The 20,981-nt window shown below is 38.7% G+C and overlaps 1 protein-coding gene across 1 annotated transcript in view; it reads right to left on the bottom strand.

Annotated features, from left to right (window-relative positions):
* asz1 (ankyrin repeat, SAM and basic leucine zipper domain containing 1) overlaps positions 1 to 20,981 on the bottom strand; it is a 33,441-nt gene that overhangs the window by 3,004 nt on the left and 9,456 nt on the right. The window contains exons 4-11 of the mRNA XM_026174720.2: positions 20,825 to 20,936; positions 11,241 to 11,352; positions 10,938 to 11,072; positions 10,571 to 10,689; positions 6,861 to 6,933; positions 6,273 to 6,329; positions 4,501 to 4,613; positions 106 to 211 (exon numbers count right to left, since the gene is read on the bottom strand). Coding sequence (XP_026030505.2) covers positions 106 to 211; positions 4,501 to 4,613; positions 6,273 to 6,329; positions 6,861 to 6,933; positions 10,571 to 10,689; positions 10,938 to 11,072; positions 11,241 to 11,352; positions 20,825 to 20,936 — 827 coding nt within the window. The remainder of the gene's footprint in view (positions 1 to 105; positions 212 to 4,500; positions 4,614 to 6,272; positions 6,330 to 6,860; positions 6,934 to 10,570; positions 10,690 to 10,937; positions 11,073 to 11,240; positions 11,353 to 20,824; positions 20,937 to 20,981) is intronic.

Raw genomic sequence — 20,981 nt, 5'->3', positions numbered from 1 at the left:
TTTATGACATTTTTAATAGACACAGAATTTGGCCAGTCATAGTTGTTTATCTCGTGGTTGGTAAAATCCTAATAACTGGACAGGTAAAGAGGGTATGAGCTGCACCTGAGCGGGTTGGCGAGGGAATCGATTTAAGACGTCTTGAATGGTCTCTGTCAGGTAGCAGCACTGCTGACTGATACTTATGAGGAAGTTTTGCAGCTCCTCACTCCTGCAAACATGTGGAACTTATGAGAAAGGCCTGATAAAATGATCACAAAATTTTTAATTAAAAAAAAACAATCTTTTCATACATAGGGTACATATCTTTCATGTTATTCTGTTTAACCACCTAAGACCCAAACTCTTTCATGGCATGCATTTTTAATTTCTCTTTGCTATTTGGGCTGATCCCCACTTGTGGGGATAGGTTAATTAGATAATCCAAATTGCCACTAGGTGTGAATGTGCGAGTGAATGTGAGTGTGAATGGTTGTCTGTCCCTGTGTGATGGCCCTGCGACAGACTGGCGACCTGTCCAGGGTGTACCCCGCCCCTCGCCCTATGACAGCTGGGATAGGCTCCAGCGCCCCCCGCGACCCTGAAAAGGATAAGCGGAAGCGAATGGATGGATGGATATTTGGGCCGATTGGGACCTGATGAACGTAAAGCCAAAGAATTACCTAATTTTTTTTAACCTGATTTTTGTTTCTGAGATTAATTATCTGTTTACCATCATTTTAAAAGTCAATTCTTTATATCATCAAAGTCAATTATTTTTAAGGTTATATTAAGATGCTAACGAATGAATAATAAATTCACATATGAGGACATTTGTTTTAAATTTCGACAGAACAGTGGCAGTATAATGTCCTCATAAGTGGATATCAGGCCTTGAGAGAAAAATTTCGTATTTTGGTCTAGACAACCCAAAATGTCCATCTATGTGGACACCATGTCCTAGGAGGTTAATGCATTTGAAGTGTATGGCAAATATTATTAGTCATAAAATATTATACCACTTATCAAGACATTTATCAAAAAAGTTGGTCTTAGATTTGACTGTAAACAAACCTTCCTTTAAAAAAACAAAACAAACAAACAACAACAAAAAAAACAAGGTCCTATACAAACCAGCTGGTTGGTTAATAACCTGAAAACCAATCCTACTTAATCTTTAGATAGATGAATAACTCTCTCTGACATTTAAAAATAAGGTCAAGTGGTTTACTTGTCTAAAAACTAAAGCTGAAAGGAAGGTCCACATGAAAAAAGCAAGGCAGAATTAGCTGAAGATGCTCAGCTATGATAGTGCAGACTAATGGGTAGTTTGGATGAAGCTTTGCATTAACGAGCTCCAGGCATTTTCTTGGCGATAACCTTAACATGCTACAGCAAACCGAGCAGGTGGCCAAGCCTTGTTCGCACCTCCTCCTCGCACTAACCCAATGCTGTCATCCCTCTCTGAAAACATGCACCTTAAATGACTAGTTATTTAGATTAATCAAACGCCGTCCCTCTCTATTCCCATCCTCTGGACCTGTGGAATATTGATAGCTCTTATCTTAATGGTACATTTCCCTCGTTGAGGGGACTGGGCAGCCAGCCACTCCGGCCCTCCTCACACTCTGTCACAGGGGCGAGTAAACACTGTCAGTCAGCCTGTGCTGCACCCTCTCCTCCCTTCTTCCTCCTGTTAGTTTATCTAGGGGGAAGAGAGTGATGATGGGCCTGGGTGGGCAGGTCGTTGAAGGCATAACAGACATTATGTTTGAGTGCTGACAGAGGATGCATGAGAGCCACTGAAAATTATTTATCTGGGGATTTTTGGGAGGGCTGAGAAACCATTAAGCTTCCCTGTCTTTTTCAAACCAAACCCAGCAAATGCCTTGCTCAGTGGTAGCTGCTGGGAGTGGAGTGATACGTTGTTTGGCCAGTGAAACCATTTTTAGAATTTCATATACCACTACAATATCATAACCAAAGCGCAGACTCAGCTTTGATTCAAGCAGTTGAACAAAAACACAGCCTTACCACTGAGACATGGACCAAATTGCTTTCTCTCACACTAAAAACATATTCAGACACATTTAGACCTGCAATTATTATTTTTATATAGTTTTATGTTTATTGTTTAACTTCCAGTAGAACAGCAATGCAATCCTTCCTTACAAGGCTTTTACTTTGCCATAGGTAATGTTTACCATCATTTTAAAAGTCAATTCTTATATATCATCAAAGTCAATTATTTTTAAAGTTATATTAAGATGAATAATGAAACATAAGCTAGGTTTACAACTTCCGGACAGTACAATAATCCTGAAAAACACATCTGGTGCTTTACTTTACTTGCTTACATTTGAACAGTCTGGGTTTTACAATGTTTTGTTTGGAGGTGGAGGTGGCTTATGTAGTGCAAGCCACCTGGCCCAGCAGGTCTTCAATCACCCATTGTCATGCCAAAACATTGGGGTACTTTTAAATATATTTGTCTCCGAAATAAACTACAACCCATAAAACATATTATTAAACTTTTCAAGGATTATGATTTGATTTTTGGAACTGAAACATGTCCCCACAGGTCAATAAATAATGAAAGAAAATGTTAATCATAGTTGAGCATTATTAAGCAAAGGACACCAATCTGTGACAAATTCAAAAACTGCAAACGAAAACGATTGTATGACTGAGCTTCTTATCCCTTGACTTGCAAACAAAACCCCAAGATACTTTAAGTCTACCACTTGGAGTAGCAACTCCTTCCAAACCTTTTGTAGGCACTCAACCCTTTTATGGCTTAACAGCTACACCACATATTCAGGATAAAAGACATAAAGACCTCTTTCCCCCCATTTCAGACTTGTTACAACTACTTAGCTAGATTCTGCTAAAAACAGAATCTGTACATGTGAACAAAAACTCTCGAGACCCACAAATGTGATAAATGCATCCACTTGGCAATAAAACATCTGTAAGATTGTAACCTATGGTGTATAGGAACAAATACTGACGTAAACTAATAGTCCTTTCCAAGCATTTTACCACTGCTGCCAACTATGTATCCAACTTTTTTTCAGTGTTTAGATCCTGAAGGAGCTTTTACAGAGTTCTAGCCCTGATAAAGATTTTCATCCCAGTTATTAACCGACTGCCTGGGGTGTCTCTCATCCTGCAGGTGAGAAAGGCAAAGAAAACGAGTCCTGTTCAGCAGAGGATTCATTAAGTGATGGGGTGCGGTTTGATGACTGTCTGGCCTCTGACGCTCTGTTCATTGCAACCACCCATCACCTTCACCTTACAAATCATTACAGCTCCGCTTAAACCATTAAGTCCCAGCTTGGGCACGGCTATGGAGATAAGGGGGAGGGAGATAGAGCCAGGACAGTGAGATGCTTATAGGGTTGATGGACGACTTCCAGTGGAGGAGGACAAATGGAGCATCACAAAAAGATGGAAGTGGGCTGAATGTGGGGGAGGGTTTAAGGTGTGGGGCTGACAAGTGTTTAAAATTTTGCTACTACTGTCAACTTTGTTTCTGTCTTCATGCAGAGTGTTTGTGAATGTTTTTTTTACTTGCTCCTCATCAAATATTCTTGGCAGACTGAGGTTTTCAAATTCTTTCAGGATTGACAAGTTTTCTGACACCAAATTCTACAATGATTTTTATGCACTGAAGAAAGCCCTGATTCTATTAATTTTCATTCTAATTTGAAGACCTCCTTCCTGAAAAATATTCACAAGAAAACCTCTAACAAATTGAGTTCAGTTCCATTTAAATCAATTTCATTTATATAGTATCTATTCCCAGCACCAGTCACATAAAGATACTTTTATTTAATGTAAACACCTTAAAATATTTGAAACAAAACTCTGTGAGCAAGCACTTGATGACAGTGGGAAGGAAAAACTCCCTTTTAACAGGAACCTTGGACAGAACCTGGTTCAACGAGGGGCAGCAACTGCAACTGGTTGTGGGGGGAGGGGAGAACAAAGAGAGACAGGACAAAAGGTCTCTCTTTGCCATAAAAGGAGGCAAAAACAGAGGAGTGATGTATAAACACACAGAAAATAGTGAAGAAGTGAAAAAGAAAAGCTCAATGCATCACAGAATAAAACCGCCGGCACCGTCAGCCTACTGCATTGTAGCTAAGGAATGGTTCAGGGTCACCAGATCAAGCCCTAACTACAAGCTTTGAGAAATAGAAAACTATTAGGCATCATTTTAAAAGTACAGAGTGTGTCTGTCTCTCAAATCCAAACTGGAAGCTGGTTCCACAGGGGCCAGAAAACTGAAGGCTCTCATTTTTAGTTCACACTTTGACGACTCAGTCAAAACATTTGCTGGTTCTGGTGTTAAATACACTGTTGAGAACAATACAGTAATAAAATACTAACTATTTTTGTTTTTAAAGAGCAAAAAGTAAATAAATTTATAAATAAAATAAAAAACAAAAAACAACATGTTGGCACCAAGGAAGGCTTCAGGGTAAACTTAACATATGTTAAGATCTGTAACCTTACCCACTGTCTGCAGGTCCCAGTTGCCTGATTGTTTCCAGGTCCACTTTGTCCAGGTGCATCTGTTGCACAGCAGTCAGCACCTTCTTCAGGTCCTCTGGGTCTGTGACACCAATCTGGAAAACAGACTGACAGTCTGACTGACAGTGATTACACTGGTTTTGTCTTAGCGCAGCATTTGATGTTGTAGATCGGGGTGGGGAGCTCCAGACCTCAATGGCCAGTGTCCTGCAGGTTTTAGATGTGTCCTTGATCCAACGCAGCTGATTCAAATGGCTAAATTACCTCCTCAACATGTCCTGAAGTTGTCCAGAGGCTCGGTAACGAACTAATCATGTGATTCGGGTGTATAACCCGCAGGACACCGGCCCTTGAGACCTGGAGTTCCCCACCCCTGCTGTAGATCATAATACACTAGTAAATACACAGGAAATCTGATGAGTCACAGGAACAATTCTTACACCCTCACTACATACAACCTCAAAACCTCAAAAGAAGAATGCAACATATCACACATGCTTGACTTCCTTGTATAACATACAAATGCACATCATGAAGCAGACCACATACAAACTGAAGAGGAAATGGCATTCCACTCATTTAGAAGATCTTCATATAGTCTGAAAAAATAGGTTGTTACTCTATTACAAAAAATGCCATCTGTAAAGCTAGGAGACCTTACTATTTATCACTGATTAAATAAAACAGGAACAACCCCAGGTTTCATTTCCACATTGAAGCCAGGCTGACAGAGAGCCTGACCTCTGTTAAACCAAGTATTCACTTAATTAGCAATGACTTTATGAATTTCTTCACCAAAAATGTAATGCAAATGCAGTTTCTTCCTCTAAATCATCAATGTGCCTTATAGACCCCATTCATACAATATAGTATAGTATACCATATTTTCCGCACTATTAGGCGCACTTAAAATCCTTAAATTTTTCTCAAAAATCGACAGTGCGCCGTATTGTCCGAAAAATACGGTAATTATACAGTATGAAGAACCTTGGACCCCTGTAGCTCAGGGGGTAGAACAGGTCTACTAATTAGAAATCTGGTGGATTGATCCCTTGCTGCCCCAGTCTGCATGCCAAATATCCCTGGGCAAGATATCAACCCCAAGTTGCTCTCCATATGTGTGTGAATGTTAGAAACCACTTGTATAGAAAAAGCAAAGAAAGTGCTTGTGTGAACGGGGCGAGTAGTTGTATAAAGCACTTTGAGTGTTCAGGTAAAGTAGAAAAGCTCTATATAAGAACCGTTCCATTTATACCACTAAAGTGAGATCTTCTCCAACCGAAGCTATTGTTTAAAAAGAAGTTTCAAAACGGTATTACTCAGAACTGCTTTTAAATAATGTAGCTACACCATAGAATTAATATTATATTTTCTATCTTTTTCCCGTATTCTCTCTTTTAGTTTTATTTATTTATTTTTCTTTGTGACGTACTTTGAACACCCGGTGCTTGAGCGATGCTATATAAAGTAAACTTTTCTGAAGTTTAATCATGCTTCCATATAATTTGATCAGTTGATTGCCTCTAATTTACTGTGAATTATATACAGTGTATGCAAACATTTTGCATACATTCACCTTTTACACATTTTTGATTTCTCTCCCATACTGCAGAAGTAAGTGTAATACGTATCCGTTTAATCTCTTCTTAAAGGGTGACATCAGCAGCTACTCCTCTCTCTTTCTCGGTCATCATCAAATCTGGCAGCCAGAAAAGAGAGCTGACAGACACACAGATGTTACAGACATCCTCTACCTTCTTAAGGTCGTCCTCCTCCATGGTCAGCAGGTAACTCCAGGTGATATCATTTTCCTGTGCATGTGTGTATGTGGAAAGCCAAAAACAGAAAAGATCACTCAACATTTACCAAATCAAAACTTCACAACCTGAAGCAGATGTACCTGCATAACACTTTTCCATACAGTAACAGAAAGCCACCTGCAGCTGTCAACGCTGGTCCACATAAATCAGATAGGGCCTAAAAACAAAGCTCACCCCGAGTTTAATTCAGGCCAAGCTAATCCAGCACATTACATCTATTATTTAGTACCAAGTAAAATATGTAAACTACAAGACACATTCCTACAAGACACAAGCCTAGACGTATCTGTGTCAATAAGGCAGCTGTGCTCATTTCACTGTAGCTCACCTATTACATCAATAATATATCACACTGTGTCCAATAACACACCATATCTGCTCAATATCCTACAATTTTTGAGATAAGAGAAATCTTTCATATTTAAAAAAAAGTACTATGCATTCAAAATATACATTTTTGATCAGAGAAAAACACACCAACATACAGACATATCCTATTGCTGGGTGCACTAGAGTACTTACAGTCATAATGTCAGTGAGGTAGCCCAGGTTAAGGCCATGCAGGAGGAGCTCCAGGTCATCAAGCTTGCTTACACTGAACAGGGCAGAAATTCCACTGTGACTTACAGCTAACTGAGTTATTACACAATATTAACCCATGTGGCAAAGGGTGTGGACAACTAGTCAACTAAACACTTCTGCACCGTCCAGTTTACAACAAAAACAACTTTCTCAACCAAATATTCATAGCTTTTAATAGATTTTTAATAAACTTCACATTTTACTGTTGAATCTAAGATGCCATCCTCAATCTAATACCATAGAAAAAAAATGTCCTTAAACATATAAACTTCTTTATTAAAAACTAATTTTAAATTGCTGGCGTAATGTTAGCAGACAGTTTTTTTTTAATGTTAACATTGTACTCTGTTGACCGGACACAATGAAATGTCAAGATGGTGCCCAAGTTACCAGATATATTGTAAAGCTTATGTATAACGTTAGCTACTGCAAATATTTAGTCTATGAGAAAGAACTGATTTCACAACAGCAATGACCAGTTAGCTTAGTGAGGGACACTTTTTAATTACAAAAATAAAACACACTATATCTTTGGTATCAGATTTTTATAAAAGAATATTTTTTAGGTTGTATGTGGTATCACTGTGATTCTGGTGAATTTGCACTATATTTTGTGCTGTGTCTAAGTTTTCCTGTGCTTATAAGTGTACTTGTTTTTCTATAGCATTTATGCTGAAGTTCCAGAAGAACTCCCTGTCTACATGAGGGCTGCAACGACTCGATGGCATAAGATTATAAAAATTCATCGACGCTGTATTTTATTGTCAACGTGTCATATACTAAAACTACTTAAATGTGTTTTTGTAATTGCAATACACCACAGGAAGCTATCGGGGCAGTGTCACCTACACTGTCGAGACAGCACCCCTCAACCTCCCAGACTGGGGCATGAAGGATAAACTGCCCACAAGGGAATTTTTCTTTCTTTTTTTTTTTTTTAAGTCAGTTAAAACAGATTAATTGGCATTGACCATCTGAGAAACAATAATAAATATACTGCCTGACCAAAAAAACCCAAAGGTCACATACTCTAATATTTCATTGGACCACCTTTAGCTTTGATTACGGCAAGCATTCTCTGTGGCATTGTTTCAATAAGCTTCTACAATGTCACAAGATTTATTTTCACCCAGTGTTGCATTAATTTGTCAACAAGATCTTGCATTGATGCTGCGCAAAGCTTCCTCCAGCGCATCCCAAAGATTCTCAATGGGGTTAAGGTCTGGACTCAGTGGTGGCCAATCCATGTGTGAAAATGATGTCTCATGCTCCCAGAACCACTCTTTCACAATTTGAGCCCAATGAATCCTGGCATTGTCATCTTGGAATATGCCTGTGCCATCAGGGAAGAAAAAACCCATTGGTGAAATAACCTGATTATTCAGTATAGTCAGGTTGCTGAACTGTTGCTGAACCTAGACCTGACCAACTCCAGCAACCCCAGATCATAGTACTGCCCCCACAGGCTTGTACACTAGGCACTCGGCATTATGGGTACATCACTTCATCTGCCTCTTTTCTTACCCTGATGCGCCCATCACTCTGGAACAGGGTAAATCTGGACCACATGACCACCTCCCATTGCTCCATAGCAAATTGAAGCCTTTTTTCCCAGTTTGCCTCACTGATTACTGGTTTCTACACAGCTGTTCAGTCCCAATCACTAGAGTTCCCTTCGCATTGTGTGTGTGGAAATGCTTTTACTTGCACTAGTAAACATAGCCCTGAATTCTACTGTTGTTTTTCTTCGATTTGACTTCATCACCGATCACAATCATTCAGGATTTTGTTCCGGCCACATTTCTTCCTTGAAGACGATGGGTCCCCACTATCCTTTCACTTTTTAATAATGCGCTGGACAGTTCTCTACCCAATTTTAGTAGTTTCTGCAATCTCCTTAAATGTTTTCTCTGCTTGAAGCATACCAATGATTCGACCCCTCTCAAACACACTAACATCTCTTCCACGACCACGAGATGTGTCTTTCGACATGGTTGTTTATGAAATGAGAAGAAACTCATTGCACCACTCGGGGATAAATAACTTGTTGCCAGCTGAAAGATAATCGCCCATGCAGTAATTGTCCAATAGGAGGCTTGTACCTATTTGCTTAGTTAAATCCAGGTGGTGACTTTTTTTTTGGCCAGGCAGTCAAAATATGTATCTAAACAAACTTTTAATTAGTAGCAGTCTTTTCTATTTCTGTTTTGTCCTGCATTAAACAAAGGTGTATAGATGAGTCTGTCCTGAAAAGAGGCTTATGCACCTCTCAAATTGCTGAAGTCATGGAAGAGAGCATCTTCACCATGGTTATCAGCAGCTGAGAACATCATTTCAAAGATAAGAGCAAGCCTCACTCCAGAGCACATCCACTGCAGTCGTGAATCCATGAACGATCATCTGTAAACTTTGGAAACGCGTTATTTTGGACTGGAAAAAAAGCTTTTTGATTTAATTTCTAGCTTTACTCAAACTTATGGAACTATCTGAACTATTTGCACATTTTTTTGTTTAAATACTACTAGCACTTTAAGTGGTGATTCATTTTCAGAAGGTTTTTGAAAGGTAGTGAAATTTTTTAGATTTTTTGCTCCCATTTAACAGCATAAAAAAATTCATTACCAGAGAATCCCTACCAAGTACGGTACTTGTTGGGACAGGATGGGAGTCAAAACGTATTTGATTTTCTGACTACTCTACTGTTGATTAAAAGAAGAAGAAGAAAACAACAATGCTAAAAAGCTGAAACTCCTGAAGTGCTTTTGAGGATCGATCTGCATTTTTTACATTTTCATTCTTTCTAAATCAGCATTTGACGTGGAGGTCAAAGGGGTAAAGACATAATTTTCTACTCTCAGGATCAAAAGAGAGCAACAAGGAGTACGCACACATTAGAGTAACCACAGAGTACTCGCAGTTCCAGTCTGACCGCTGGCATGACGCGCTTCAGAAATTAGCTTCTCTTCTCATGATGTTCATAACATGTTTAATGTGTAACATGGGTTTTAACGTCTTTGTAGCCGACAAGAGAGAAAGGCAGCTAAAATGTTTACAGCCTCTAATTCACAGTGCCAGACGTGGTCTAAAATTACGTTTCTGGCTGATGATAATTGCCCAGCAGTGCCTGAATGGACTAAACATTCATGCAGAAGGTTTATTATTGTTTATGTCTGGTTCGACAATGGTTCAACAACACCTGCCACACAGACACTGGTTCACTAAGAATCCAACAGGGGCCATTAAGCTACAGTGACGACTGGAATAGAGTTTTGTAATGACAAGAGATAATTGGTGTAAAGAGGAGTTGTATGAACAGAGTCCATCGTCACTCAAGCACTGACAATCAAGTCTGAACACATATTGTTTTTACCTGTTGTAAACTCACAGCCCTGTACAACCACAAGTTTTCACGGACAGGAATTAAACAACAACAAAAAAAAAGGAGACAAACAAGTTAAAATAATACTACCATATTGATAAAACACTTTAGAAATCTGAAGCTTCTGTGATGATGGGTTCAGAATCGAGAAACCTTTTAAGAATGTCACCTATTGCTGCATAAAAAACAACAACCAACCAACCAACCAAACAAACAAACAAAAGCCCTAAATGCATGCAAGTTTAGTTTAGGGCTTTCAGAGTTATCTTACCTCTCCTTGGGAGTTGGAAATTCAGAGTTAGTCTTGAAGAATTTAGATAGCGTGTCCTCCATGGATCCAAAGGCCTGGACATTAGAGATGTTTGAGGAAGAGGCCAAGATCCTCGAAATCTGTGAACAAACGCATATTCATGAACTCTGTAAGATTAAGCAGCTGATGGTAGAAAATGTTTTTGACAAGTGCATCACTGTAACTTTAAAATAACTCAAAAGTTGCATAAGCCCATCCAATGAGTCAAACTAGACCCTTTAGTGGGTAGATTCATGCCCCCAAACCAATTCAATTAATGCTTATAAGCATTTCTGACATGCTAAAAGCATATAGGTGGCATGTAAAAGCATCTAAGTACTTTAGGTACCTGTCTGTGTTTGAAGCTCTCAGCCAGATCAGCAGGGCTTTTGCCAGTCTTTGTCCTGATGGTTTTGTTTGCTCCCAGCTGGAGGAGTTTCAGCACCGCCTCCTCTCTTCCATACTGCACTGCCATAGTCAAAGCCTAACAAAAAAAATACATTAGTTACATACATAAGGTCAAAGTACAAATGTTATCATGATAAAAATTATGCATTATATATTACACTGTGCCCTCTGTTACAGGGTCTGCTACAGTTAAACTGAAGGCCCCCACATAAGAACTTTGACTTGACAAACATAAGTAACACACTGTGTATCCATTGCGTTCCTGGATGTTGATTTCAGCCCCATGGGACACCAGGAGGTTGATGACTTTACTGTAGTTGTCCCTGGCTGCCAGCATGAGGCAGGTCATTTGGGACCTGAGAGGAGTAGCAGGCAAGAAAACAGAGAGAAGATAAGGACAAAGGAAAAGGACAATTTTAAGAAAATAATTTAGATGGAGCAGTAACCATTCTGGGGGTGGAGAGAATACATGGAAGCAGCAGAGAATGTGAAATGGACATTAGTCTGTTGAACGAGGACACAGCAAGTACAGTGACCAATGAAAATGGGTACACATATTAATAGTATATGGAAAAACCACCAGGGTGCAGTAGATACCATGTTATAGATAGTCCTTCAGGTTGGAGCCACAGTGACTGAGCAGCCACATTCCCCATTTCAACAAGTGTTTGATGAAGATTGGTGATTTTCTACTTTGATCTTTCTTATGTCTTTGTTAATAGACACATTTATATAGCATTTGTCTGTTTTTACTGAACACTTCTAGGCTTTCTACACTACAAGCCACATTCTCACACAGACACACACACCTACCAATAAAGTGATTTATTCTATACCTTTTATTCTCTACAACATGCCTACGTATGCATTCCTTATCTTCCCAAGAGATTGAGACCCAGAGATTGGACCTGCTGTTGATTAAGGTGACCTGCTCAAGCTCCTGAGTCACAGCTGATGACCCATAAGAAACAAGACGTTTTGGTACCATAATTCAGACAAGATAAGCAGTTCTATGGCATCATAGAACTGGGGAATTGTTAAAGGTATGCTACCTACACTGAGTATTTTTGATTGATAGTACAGTGGGAACAGGTAGAGATTCCAGAGTCACAGCCCAAACATCTTCAAAACGTCTGCAGGTACTTGTACTGCCACTTTTTCAGCCTTATAGCTTAACAAAATACATTTGATATATCACTATCACTGAATTATAAAAGTAATGAATTCAGTGATAATTGAAAAGTTGCAATAATACTGAAATATTGAGACCACAACTACAGTCTGGATCCTTGCACTCTGCACTAAAACAGCACCCTGCTGAATCAGCCTCTGGACAACGGCCAGTGTTTTAGTGCTTGCAGTATAGCCAGTGGACTTACTGTTCTGTCTGTTGGACAACATTTATGAATGCAGATAAAGTTTTAAAAGATAATAAAAAGTTAAAGAGTCATCTGATGACATGCAGGCTAAAAGAGCCATCAGTCTTGAGTGCTACCTACCGAGTCACAATCACTACACAGTTTTCAGAATTTCAGAACCCTATAGCTTATCAACCAGCTGACTAACCATCCGTTTCAAAGCTACAAAGCTCGAGAAAGAAAAAAAAAATAGCAGTATAATCAACCAAAGTCCTTCTAGAAGCAAGTCTCGTCTCTCATCAGCCATCCTGAAATGCATGAAGGCAAATATTTTTAAGTATTATTTAACCTCCTAGGACCTGGCGTCCACATATGTGGACATCACATTTTGGGTTATTTAGACCAAAATACTAAATTTTGCTCTACATGGGCCTGATATCCTCTTACAAGGACATTATATTGCTACTGTTCTATCAAAATGTGGCTCTGATTTTTCATAAAACCAAAAATAAGGTTTAAAAAAAATCTGGTAATTCTTTGTTTTTACATTCATTGGGCCCCAATATGCCCAAATATCAAAGAGAAATTAAAAATGCCTGCCGTGGAAGAGTTCGGGTCTTAGGAGGTTAAGTTAAAAAAAATTGTAGTGGGCAAAGAAATTGAAAATTATATGCTCAGATTTGCATACAAATTTGATATAATGTGCTTGAAAAGCTTTCGGGCTTGTTCCAAAGAAAGGTGTTAAATTTTCTACCATCATTGTTCGTTCACCCTTAGATTTCAGTTTGAGATTCTTTGAATCCCATGTCTCTCATTCATCAGCTTCATGAATGAAGATAGATTTGAAAAATGATAATTAAAATAGATATATAATCATATGGCAGCTGACATTTCATTTCAGCAAATGCAAATCAGCAAATTCCTCTTCTCCATTTGGTCCATGTACCTTCAAATCCTGCTCAAACTTGACTGATAAATAAAACTCACACTAAAAACGGCCAGGAAAAGGGAAAACACTACAGTGATAAGTGAAGATCACTTATAAACATGTCTATCAAATTCCAGGGAGTCTTAAAACAATGCCCTGGTTTTAACAACTTTAACCTTTCTTGTTTATTATTAGTAGTTATAGTTAGTTATTAGTCTATTGCCTCCATGTGTTTGCTTCCACTTAAACACGGCCTTATATCAAATAACTTCTGCTACAGTAAAGTACGTCCTCTGTCTTATCACCTGTGACTCAAACATAACAGGCAAGAGAAATACATCAATCCAAGGGCTGGGAAAGTTTAGGGGCCAATTCATCACTTCACTTAATTCTTTTATGAGGAACTGTGTGTTTGTCTATGTACGTGTGTGCGTATGTCAAACATTTAGAAAAAAAAACATCAGGAAGTAAATAGGAGGCATTTTAAAGAATAATCCATAATTCACAATTCACATGCAATTATGCTTCAGTTGATTCACAGGTCTAAAACTTAAATAAGTAAACTTTTAGAGATTAACTAAGTTCAACACGATATGTGAGTAAGCCTAAAGGTAAAACTGTGATCGGGAAAGGTGTTTACATAACTGCCAGCAAATCATCTTGAACTTAGAAGTGCCCCTAAACAGAGGTGATGTTTGTGAAACGAGTCTAAATCTGTGCAGCACATCCGAGGTTTTTGCTGAACACCGATGATGATGAGCAGTAAACGCATCAACATCTTCATTTAACAAATTCCCAGAAATCACAAGTTAATGTTCCATGTGAACTCAAACAAATGTGGCAATGGCTATGACAACATCTTTAGTAACATGCCTCTGTGCTCACTAATCAGTGGCTAGAGTGGCAAGAAAACAAGATAGGAAGGGTCATAAAGTTTCTGCTTCCATGCCCTCTCCTATTTTATTTTCCCAAGGGTTGTTATGGTGTGAGACAGGCCTCAAGGTCACTCACAGACCACTTCTGTGTGTTCTCTGTATGTGTGTCCTTCACACTGTGAGTTCTGGACCGTTCCCAAACAGTGGGCTGATCAATATGCAGACAATTCAGTATAAAAATTGTTCCTGCTATGAGGAAGAACAATGACTTCCAGAAATATCTGACTCACTGCACCTTGGTCAGCACTCTCAAATAGATTCCACAATCTAATCTTAAGATTTTACGATGAATAAATTTACATAAGCACCTGGAAAGATATCTTCTCTTTAGTGACAAAATAACTATTGCCAAATAATGAATCTTGAGCAACACCTTTCCTCCCTATAAATGACAGTAAAGGGAAAAGTAACTCATTGCTGCTACCAACCTACGCATAGATAGTTAGTTTGGGTACCTGTGAGGACAGGCGAGCCAAAGTGCAAAACAAAAAAGTTTAAAACAAAAAAGGAATACTAAGAATTACATAAATGTAAAGAAGCAGTCATGCAAACATCTCCAATGTTATAACAAACTCAAAGCACATCACTTTTGAGTGATGCAAACCAACAGAAATTGGTGCCAGTGATGTGAACAGAAGATGAAAAAATGAATCTGATGTCCTGCTGAGAAGGCCTCTCAGCTGAGGTTCTCCCAGACTGTGGATTCTTCTACAGGTACTGAAAATCACAGAAACTCACAGATAAGCCTATTGTGGCTGTTTTGGGCAGCTGGAGAGGTATGATTCAACTTTTAAATACAGACAGGAAGAAAGAACAGAAACAATCACATTTGTAAGACTGATAAGACCTAAACAAAATAGGAGAGGTCTTCCACAAGCTGGAATTTACTCAGGGCCTTCTTGACGTGAGGTTCTTCTGCTTCCCTGGGCACTGTGTCTGTGGGGATGGTTTTCGCTCTATGTTGTGGTGTCCTGATGACACCCAGTTTATGCTCCAGTTCCCCCATTGAAAACGCAACGTCCAAATGAACAGAATCAACCTTTTGGGAAATAAGTAAGAACTTCTCTTTTTTTCTATCTCAATGAAGAATCTCGATTTTGACTTTCTGTAGAAAAAAAATTGTTGAGAAGCAGAGATGGGTATAACACCATTCATAAAGCTTTCAATGTCAGCAGACATTCTGCAGCCTCCTTTCTAATTAAAATAAATACTAATACAAAGTAAATATTTTTGCTACATCACAAAGTTTGCAAACCCCTCATGTTTTCCAAACTTTTTGAATGACTGCAAGGAAAAAGCCACTAAAAATGTCTCTGAATGAGCCCTATCCGGTGTGTACATTACCTTTAATGCGTTTAGCAAAGATCAGCACAGTGAAGGTGGAAAAAAAAAAAAAAAAACAGGGGACACATGGAGGCAATGGACCCCACATTGTGCTCCTGCAGGACTGTGAGAGATGACAGAGAATTCTTGTTTACCCTAAAACGGAGGAACGAGCAGCTGGTGTTAATCATTGGTTTGATATTCAGACGTAAGAGACGATGAGGAGGTGGGGAAGGTTTATCCTCTGCACCCACATGAACCTCACATTCTTTTTCTTTTTTTTAATGTTGGGGGCTGTTGGCCCCTCTCCTCATCCCCTCCCTTCATCTACATCCTTCTGTGTCTTGTTACTTAACTTCAAATGTTTTGTCTGAGAAGGAACCAATCAATTTCCTAATGCTACAGCCTGTCTTTTTGTATCAACAGGGGGTTTCAGGTGGCATATGTCGTGCATGTAATGACATTCTGGCTGTGACAGTGTGGCAGAGGATTAGGGAAAGCTAAACAAGGCCACTGGGGGGCTGCACCCACACTTTGACACAGCAAAATTCCACAGATGGTAACAGTAAAAGTGGTTCAAGAATGGTCTGCCCTCATTCTTTTCCATGAGAGGACATTTTTCAAGTTCTTTTCTGAGGCAGGAAACCAGAGTTTATATCCAATCACTGCAGAGACTGATGGATACCAAACTTACCCAGCTTGGGTACGGGGCTTGTATTAATACATGCAGCCATAAATATAATTTAGAATATAAAAGTCAAATTCCCAATGTAGCTGCTTAAGTCCTTAGGGTCAATTAAGACACACCTTTTTTGAGTTTTACGTTTTTTATGCATCTATAAAATATTTGTCATCGTCGCTTTAGCTGGCATTCAACACCTCTTGAAGTTAGCCACAGATGCACTGCAAAAACTCAAAATCTTACCAAGTATATTTGTCTTATTTCTAGTCAAAATTATCTCATTACACTTAAAATAAGACACAATCAGCTACAGGGCAACATTTCAGTAAGCTAAAGGAACTTGTTTCAAGACAGTGAATCTTGAAACTAGAGAAAAACTAGAGATTTTTCACTTGTTCCACTGGCAGATTTTTTTCACTTATTTTAAGCTAAAATATCTTGTATTAAGTGAAAAAATCTGCTTCAATTAAAGCAGTCGTCTCGTCGAGGGCCAGTGTCCTGAAACTTTTCCATGTGTCCCTGTTGCAACACACCTGAAAAAAATGAGTAGGTCATTAGCAAGACTCTATAGAACTTGACTTCATGCTGGATTGGCAACTCCTAACCCTACTCAAGTAAAGTAAATGTAAGTATTCAGAAAAATGTACTTGTAAAAATACTTTTATTGCACCATGTTCATTTATTTATGAGCTGCTGTAACATGAATCAAATGGCTGAATTGCCACCTCAGCATGCATTCAAGTTATATAGAGTCTTGCTAATGACATACTAATTGTATTCAGGTGTGCTGCAATAGGGACACATGGAAAAGTTTCGGGACAGCGGCCCTTGAGGACTGGAGTTGGAGACCCCTGAATTAAAGTTTCACAATGTTGTTGCAACCAGTGCAATTTGGGGTAACACCTATGTCTTTAAAAGAGCTTTCATTTTTCCAAGGATTCTTGTTTATCTTGGTATGAAATCAGACAAAAACAAAATCGTGGTTTTAGGGAGACCTACAACATATCATTTTGTTTTGTTATGTGCCCAGAGGTGTTTCCATGATTATTGTACCAACATTAATTCATTTCCAGGTCCGTCTTTTGTTCTGTAGCTCTACACGCCTATATTTGTATAATTTACAATTCAAGAATCTATTTATTTCATACTACTGTGTTTTTGTCTGTGTTGACCATGTACTTGATAAAACACAATGGACCAAGCAGCTCCAACACCAGCAGATGACATGGCACCACTAATCATCAAAGAGTGCACAAACTTCACAACTCAAACATCTAGGATTCTGTGCTTCTCCACACCTCTATAATCTAGGACATATTTTTTAAAGGAAAAGCAAAATTTGTTTTCAACTGCAATGATGACTTTGGACAGGAACAGTCCATGAATAACAATGACAAATGTCATATCTGTTGCCATCTATTGCAAATCTCTTGCTGTCTAATTGACCAAATGTATAATTCAGAAACAAAAAGACACAGCTAGTTAATGTAGGGAGTAACATACTAACAATTCAGTACAAACAGAGTTTTTGTGGCAGCCTGAAATCTGTGTGTAACATAAAACATTATTTACTTTCAGATTTAGTGTGATGTGTGTATTATATCGCAGTAGATCTGGCAGTAGATTATGTTACACTATGTTACACTATGTGAAACTAAACCGTAATAGGCTGCTATCTCTCATCGTGCAGTTAGAAAGCCTTGGTATGAGGGCATCTCTGAAGTAATGTTAAACACACAGTTTGTTAGCTTTGCAAATGAGCTGAGTTGCTATGATGAGCCAATAGAGCAGGAGTAGGCAACTCCAGGCCTCGAGTGCCGGTGTCCTGCGGGTTTTAAATATCACCCTGGGTCAACACACCTGAATCAAATGATTAGTTCATTACCAGGCCTCTGGAGAACGTCAAGACATGTTGAAGAGGTAATTTAGCTATTTGAATCAGCTGTGTTGGATCAAGGACACATCTAAAACCTGCAGGACACTGACACTCGAGGCCTGGAGTTGCCTATCCCGATCTACAATATCAAATGCTGCGCTAAGACAAAACCAGTGTAATCACTGTCAGTCAGACTGTCAGTCTGTTTTCCAGATTGGTGTCACAGACCCAGAGGACCTGAAGAAGGTGCTGACTGCTGTGCAACAGATGCACCTGGACAAAGGAACAGCGTCAATCCTGAGTGAAATCTCAGCCCTTACCTGACCGTCATTCACTGCATCTTTCACAGTTAGAAACTTGAAGCCCAAGATGCTGCAAAACACATTACAGAACCAAATCATTTTCACAAAGTCTGCTGTTGATCTTAGTAAATGGAAGAAGATGGATCGTTCCCTTGTTCAGAGATTTACAGATGTCGCTTTAGGGAAAGGAAAAAAAAAAAAAGGGTTATGCACTATTTTACAGATGTTTTTCTGCAGGAAGGCTGAAAAACATCTGTCATCAAAACAATGTTTTTTAGTAATATCCTTTAGTGAAATATTAATTCTTTCTTTAAACTCAATTTCGACATTATTTCATATTAAATATTAAAGTTAAGTGACAAAGATGGTGAAAAACTGATCAGTGGACCGGGGATTTAATTCTGGCATGTTGATCCATTCATACTGTTGCATCGACTGTAAGTAACTGAAGAGGAACGCACAAGACTGGTAACATTGTGAATATTAATTTAAATAATCCTGATTCATTATAACATTCACATATTAATGTTACACACTAAAAAGGCCCCATTAACGCCTACGCCTAATGAGGGAAGTAAAAGAAAGAAACATGAATGTTGCTCTGTGTGCGCACGCTGCTGAGAAAAGACAGGGCAAGCCGAACCTGCTCTGCTCATTGTAAAAAGGAAAACAAGATGCATTTTTATTCAGTTCAGTTTCATCAAACTCCTGGTATTATTGCAGAGTTTGAATACATGGGGCTTGACACCAAAAGCTCAGAGCATCAGAACAAAGGCAGTTTTGGCACTGGCCTCACAGCTTTGAGCAATCCGGCAATGCCAATTATGCACTCTTTCTGATAACATCTCTTCCTGATTCCAAATAAACACTTCTAGTGGCAACTGTCACACATTGCCGCAAGGGGTGGATCTAGCAAAGTTTAGCCAGGGGGGCTGATAGGGCATTAACAGGGAAAAGGGGGCACAAAGACATACTTTTCTTTCTTATTCTCATTTAAAATGTCTAGCTTTTAATAAATAATTATCCGAATCTTACACCCAAAGTTTTAATCTGATGTAAAATGTATAGAAGTCCATTACTGTATATAGTAACTATTAAGTCTAATATACCCTAGTAAGCTATAGTACTTTTTCCTTTGTGGAGGTACCATCTGTGCAGTCTGCAATTCTGTTGAAAAAAAGATGTTGAATCTATTTAATTATCCTTGAAAATAATTGATTTCTGTGTATTTTCTTTCTCACTGCATCAAATTATAGTTGATTACATTGATTAAGCATCATGAGGTGGAGGGTGGGTGGTTCCCTATCTATTTTTTTATTTTTTTTGCTGGGAGTTTCAGAACCCTATTAGTTAGGTTGCTTACTCTTTAAAATACCAGAATAGGGAGGATGAAGTAGGTTTAAGTTTATTAGATTGATCAGTTTTGCTGAACTATGAAATATTTGGGTGCTGTGTATTTTTTTGCATACAGGTATAACAGAATAGCTTTAGTGTTTTGTTTTGAACTTGAGTATGAACTTATACAAAAACAAGATATTTAAAAAAAAACAGTTTTATTGATTAAAAAAATACACTATATTGGATTCATATCGGTATCGGCAGATATCTAAATTTATGGTATCGTATCTGACATATCTCTCGTCACATAAAACATAGACATCTTTTTCCAGTTTTATCATTATTATCTAAAAAAAAATTTACATTATAAAATTATTGCACAGGTCTCCTCCCTTGGGATCATAATGGGCTATCCAGAGGTTGAAGGTGCTGCACGCTAAACCTCTGGGAAACCAGGCAACTCAGTCAACTTAATATAGACCTTAATAATTTTTCAAAAACACAGCCAGACAACAGCAAATTTTCTAATTATTTAAAGTAACTAAGAGGTGGTAGCATCCAAAATTTCACACACAAATTTTCAAGGTATCATATCAACACAGCTTGAGGAGCATTTCAGCTGTGCTACAGTGCTTAAAAGCCCGCTCTGTTGTGCGTTGTTTTTTCACCTACACTTCAAGGCTTTGGACCAACAAACTACCAACACCACACTGACTGGGTTCAATTCAACAAAATGTGTAAAAAAGTTTCTAGTCTCTTGCCCACCCTTTACACTCTATGTTTGTTTGTCTGTCTGTCTGATACCCGTCTGTACATGTACATGCCATAACAGGACATTCCAAACAAAACACACAAATATACACACACTGTATGGAGCACAGTGGTGCATAATGCTACCACATGGCAGCTAAACATACGAGAACCATCAAAGGAAATGTGATCCAGCACCTCGTTTTTTTCCTCCCCTGTTCTAGAAAAGTATGAAGTGTTTTTATTTGGCCTACATCAAAACGGGTGTGACTGTGCGTACTGTGTTGAAAATCCCATAAATATTTTGACCTAAAACACATCTGCACCCTCCCTCACCTGTCCACCATGTTGGGGTCAGCATTTCTGGACAGCAGAAGCTCCACGCAACGTGCAATTTTGTCCTCACTGGCAGATGCCGTGCAGCTGGCCATGAGCACCGTCCAGTGATCTGTGGAAAAGAACAACAACAATTTTAAGAGTCACTTCTATTTTA

Source organism: Astatotilapia calliptera, chromosome 7, assembly GCF_964374335.1.
Source record: "Astatotilapia calliptera chromosome 7, fAstCal68.1, whole genome shotgun sequence".
Lineage (NCBI taxonomy): Eukaryota > Metazoa > Chordata > Actinopteri > Cichliformes > Cichlidae > Astatotilapia > Astatotilapia calliptera.
Note: the sequence above shows the minus strand (reverse complement) of the source record. Positions and strands in the feature narration are given on the sequence as shown.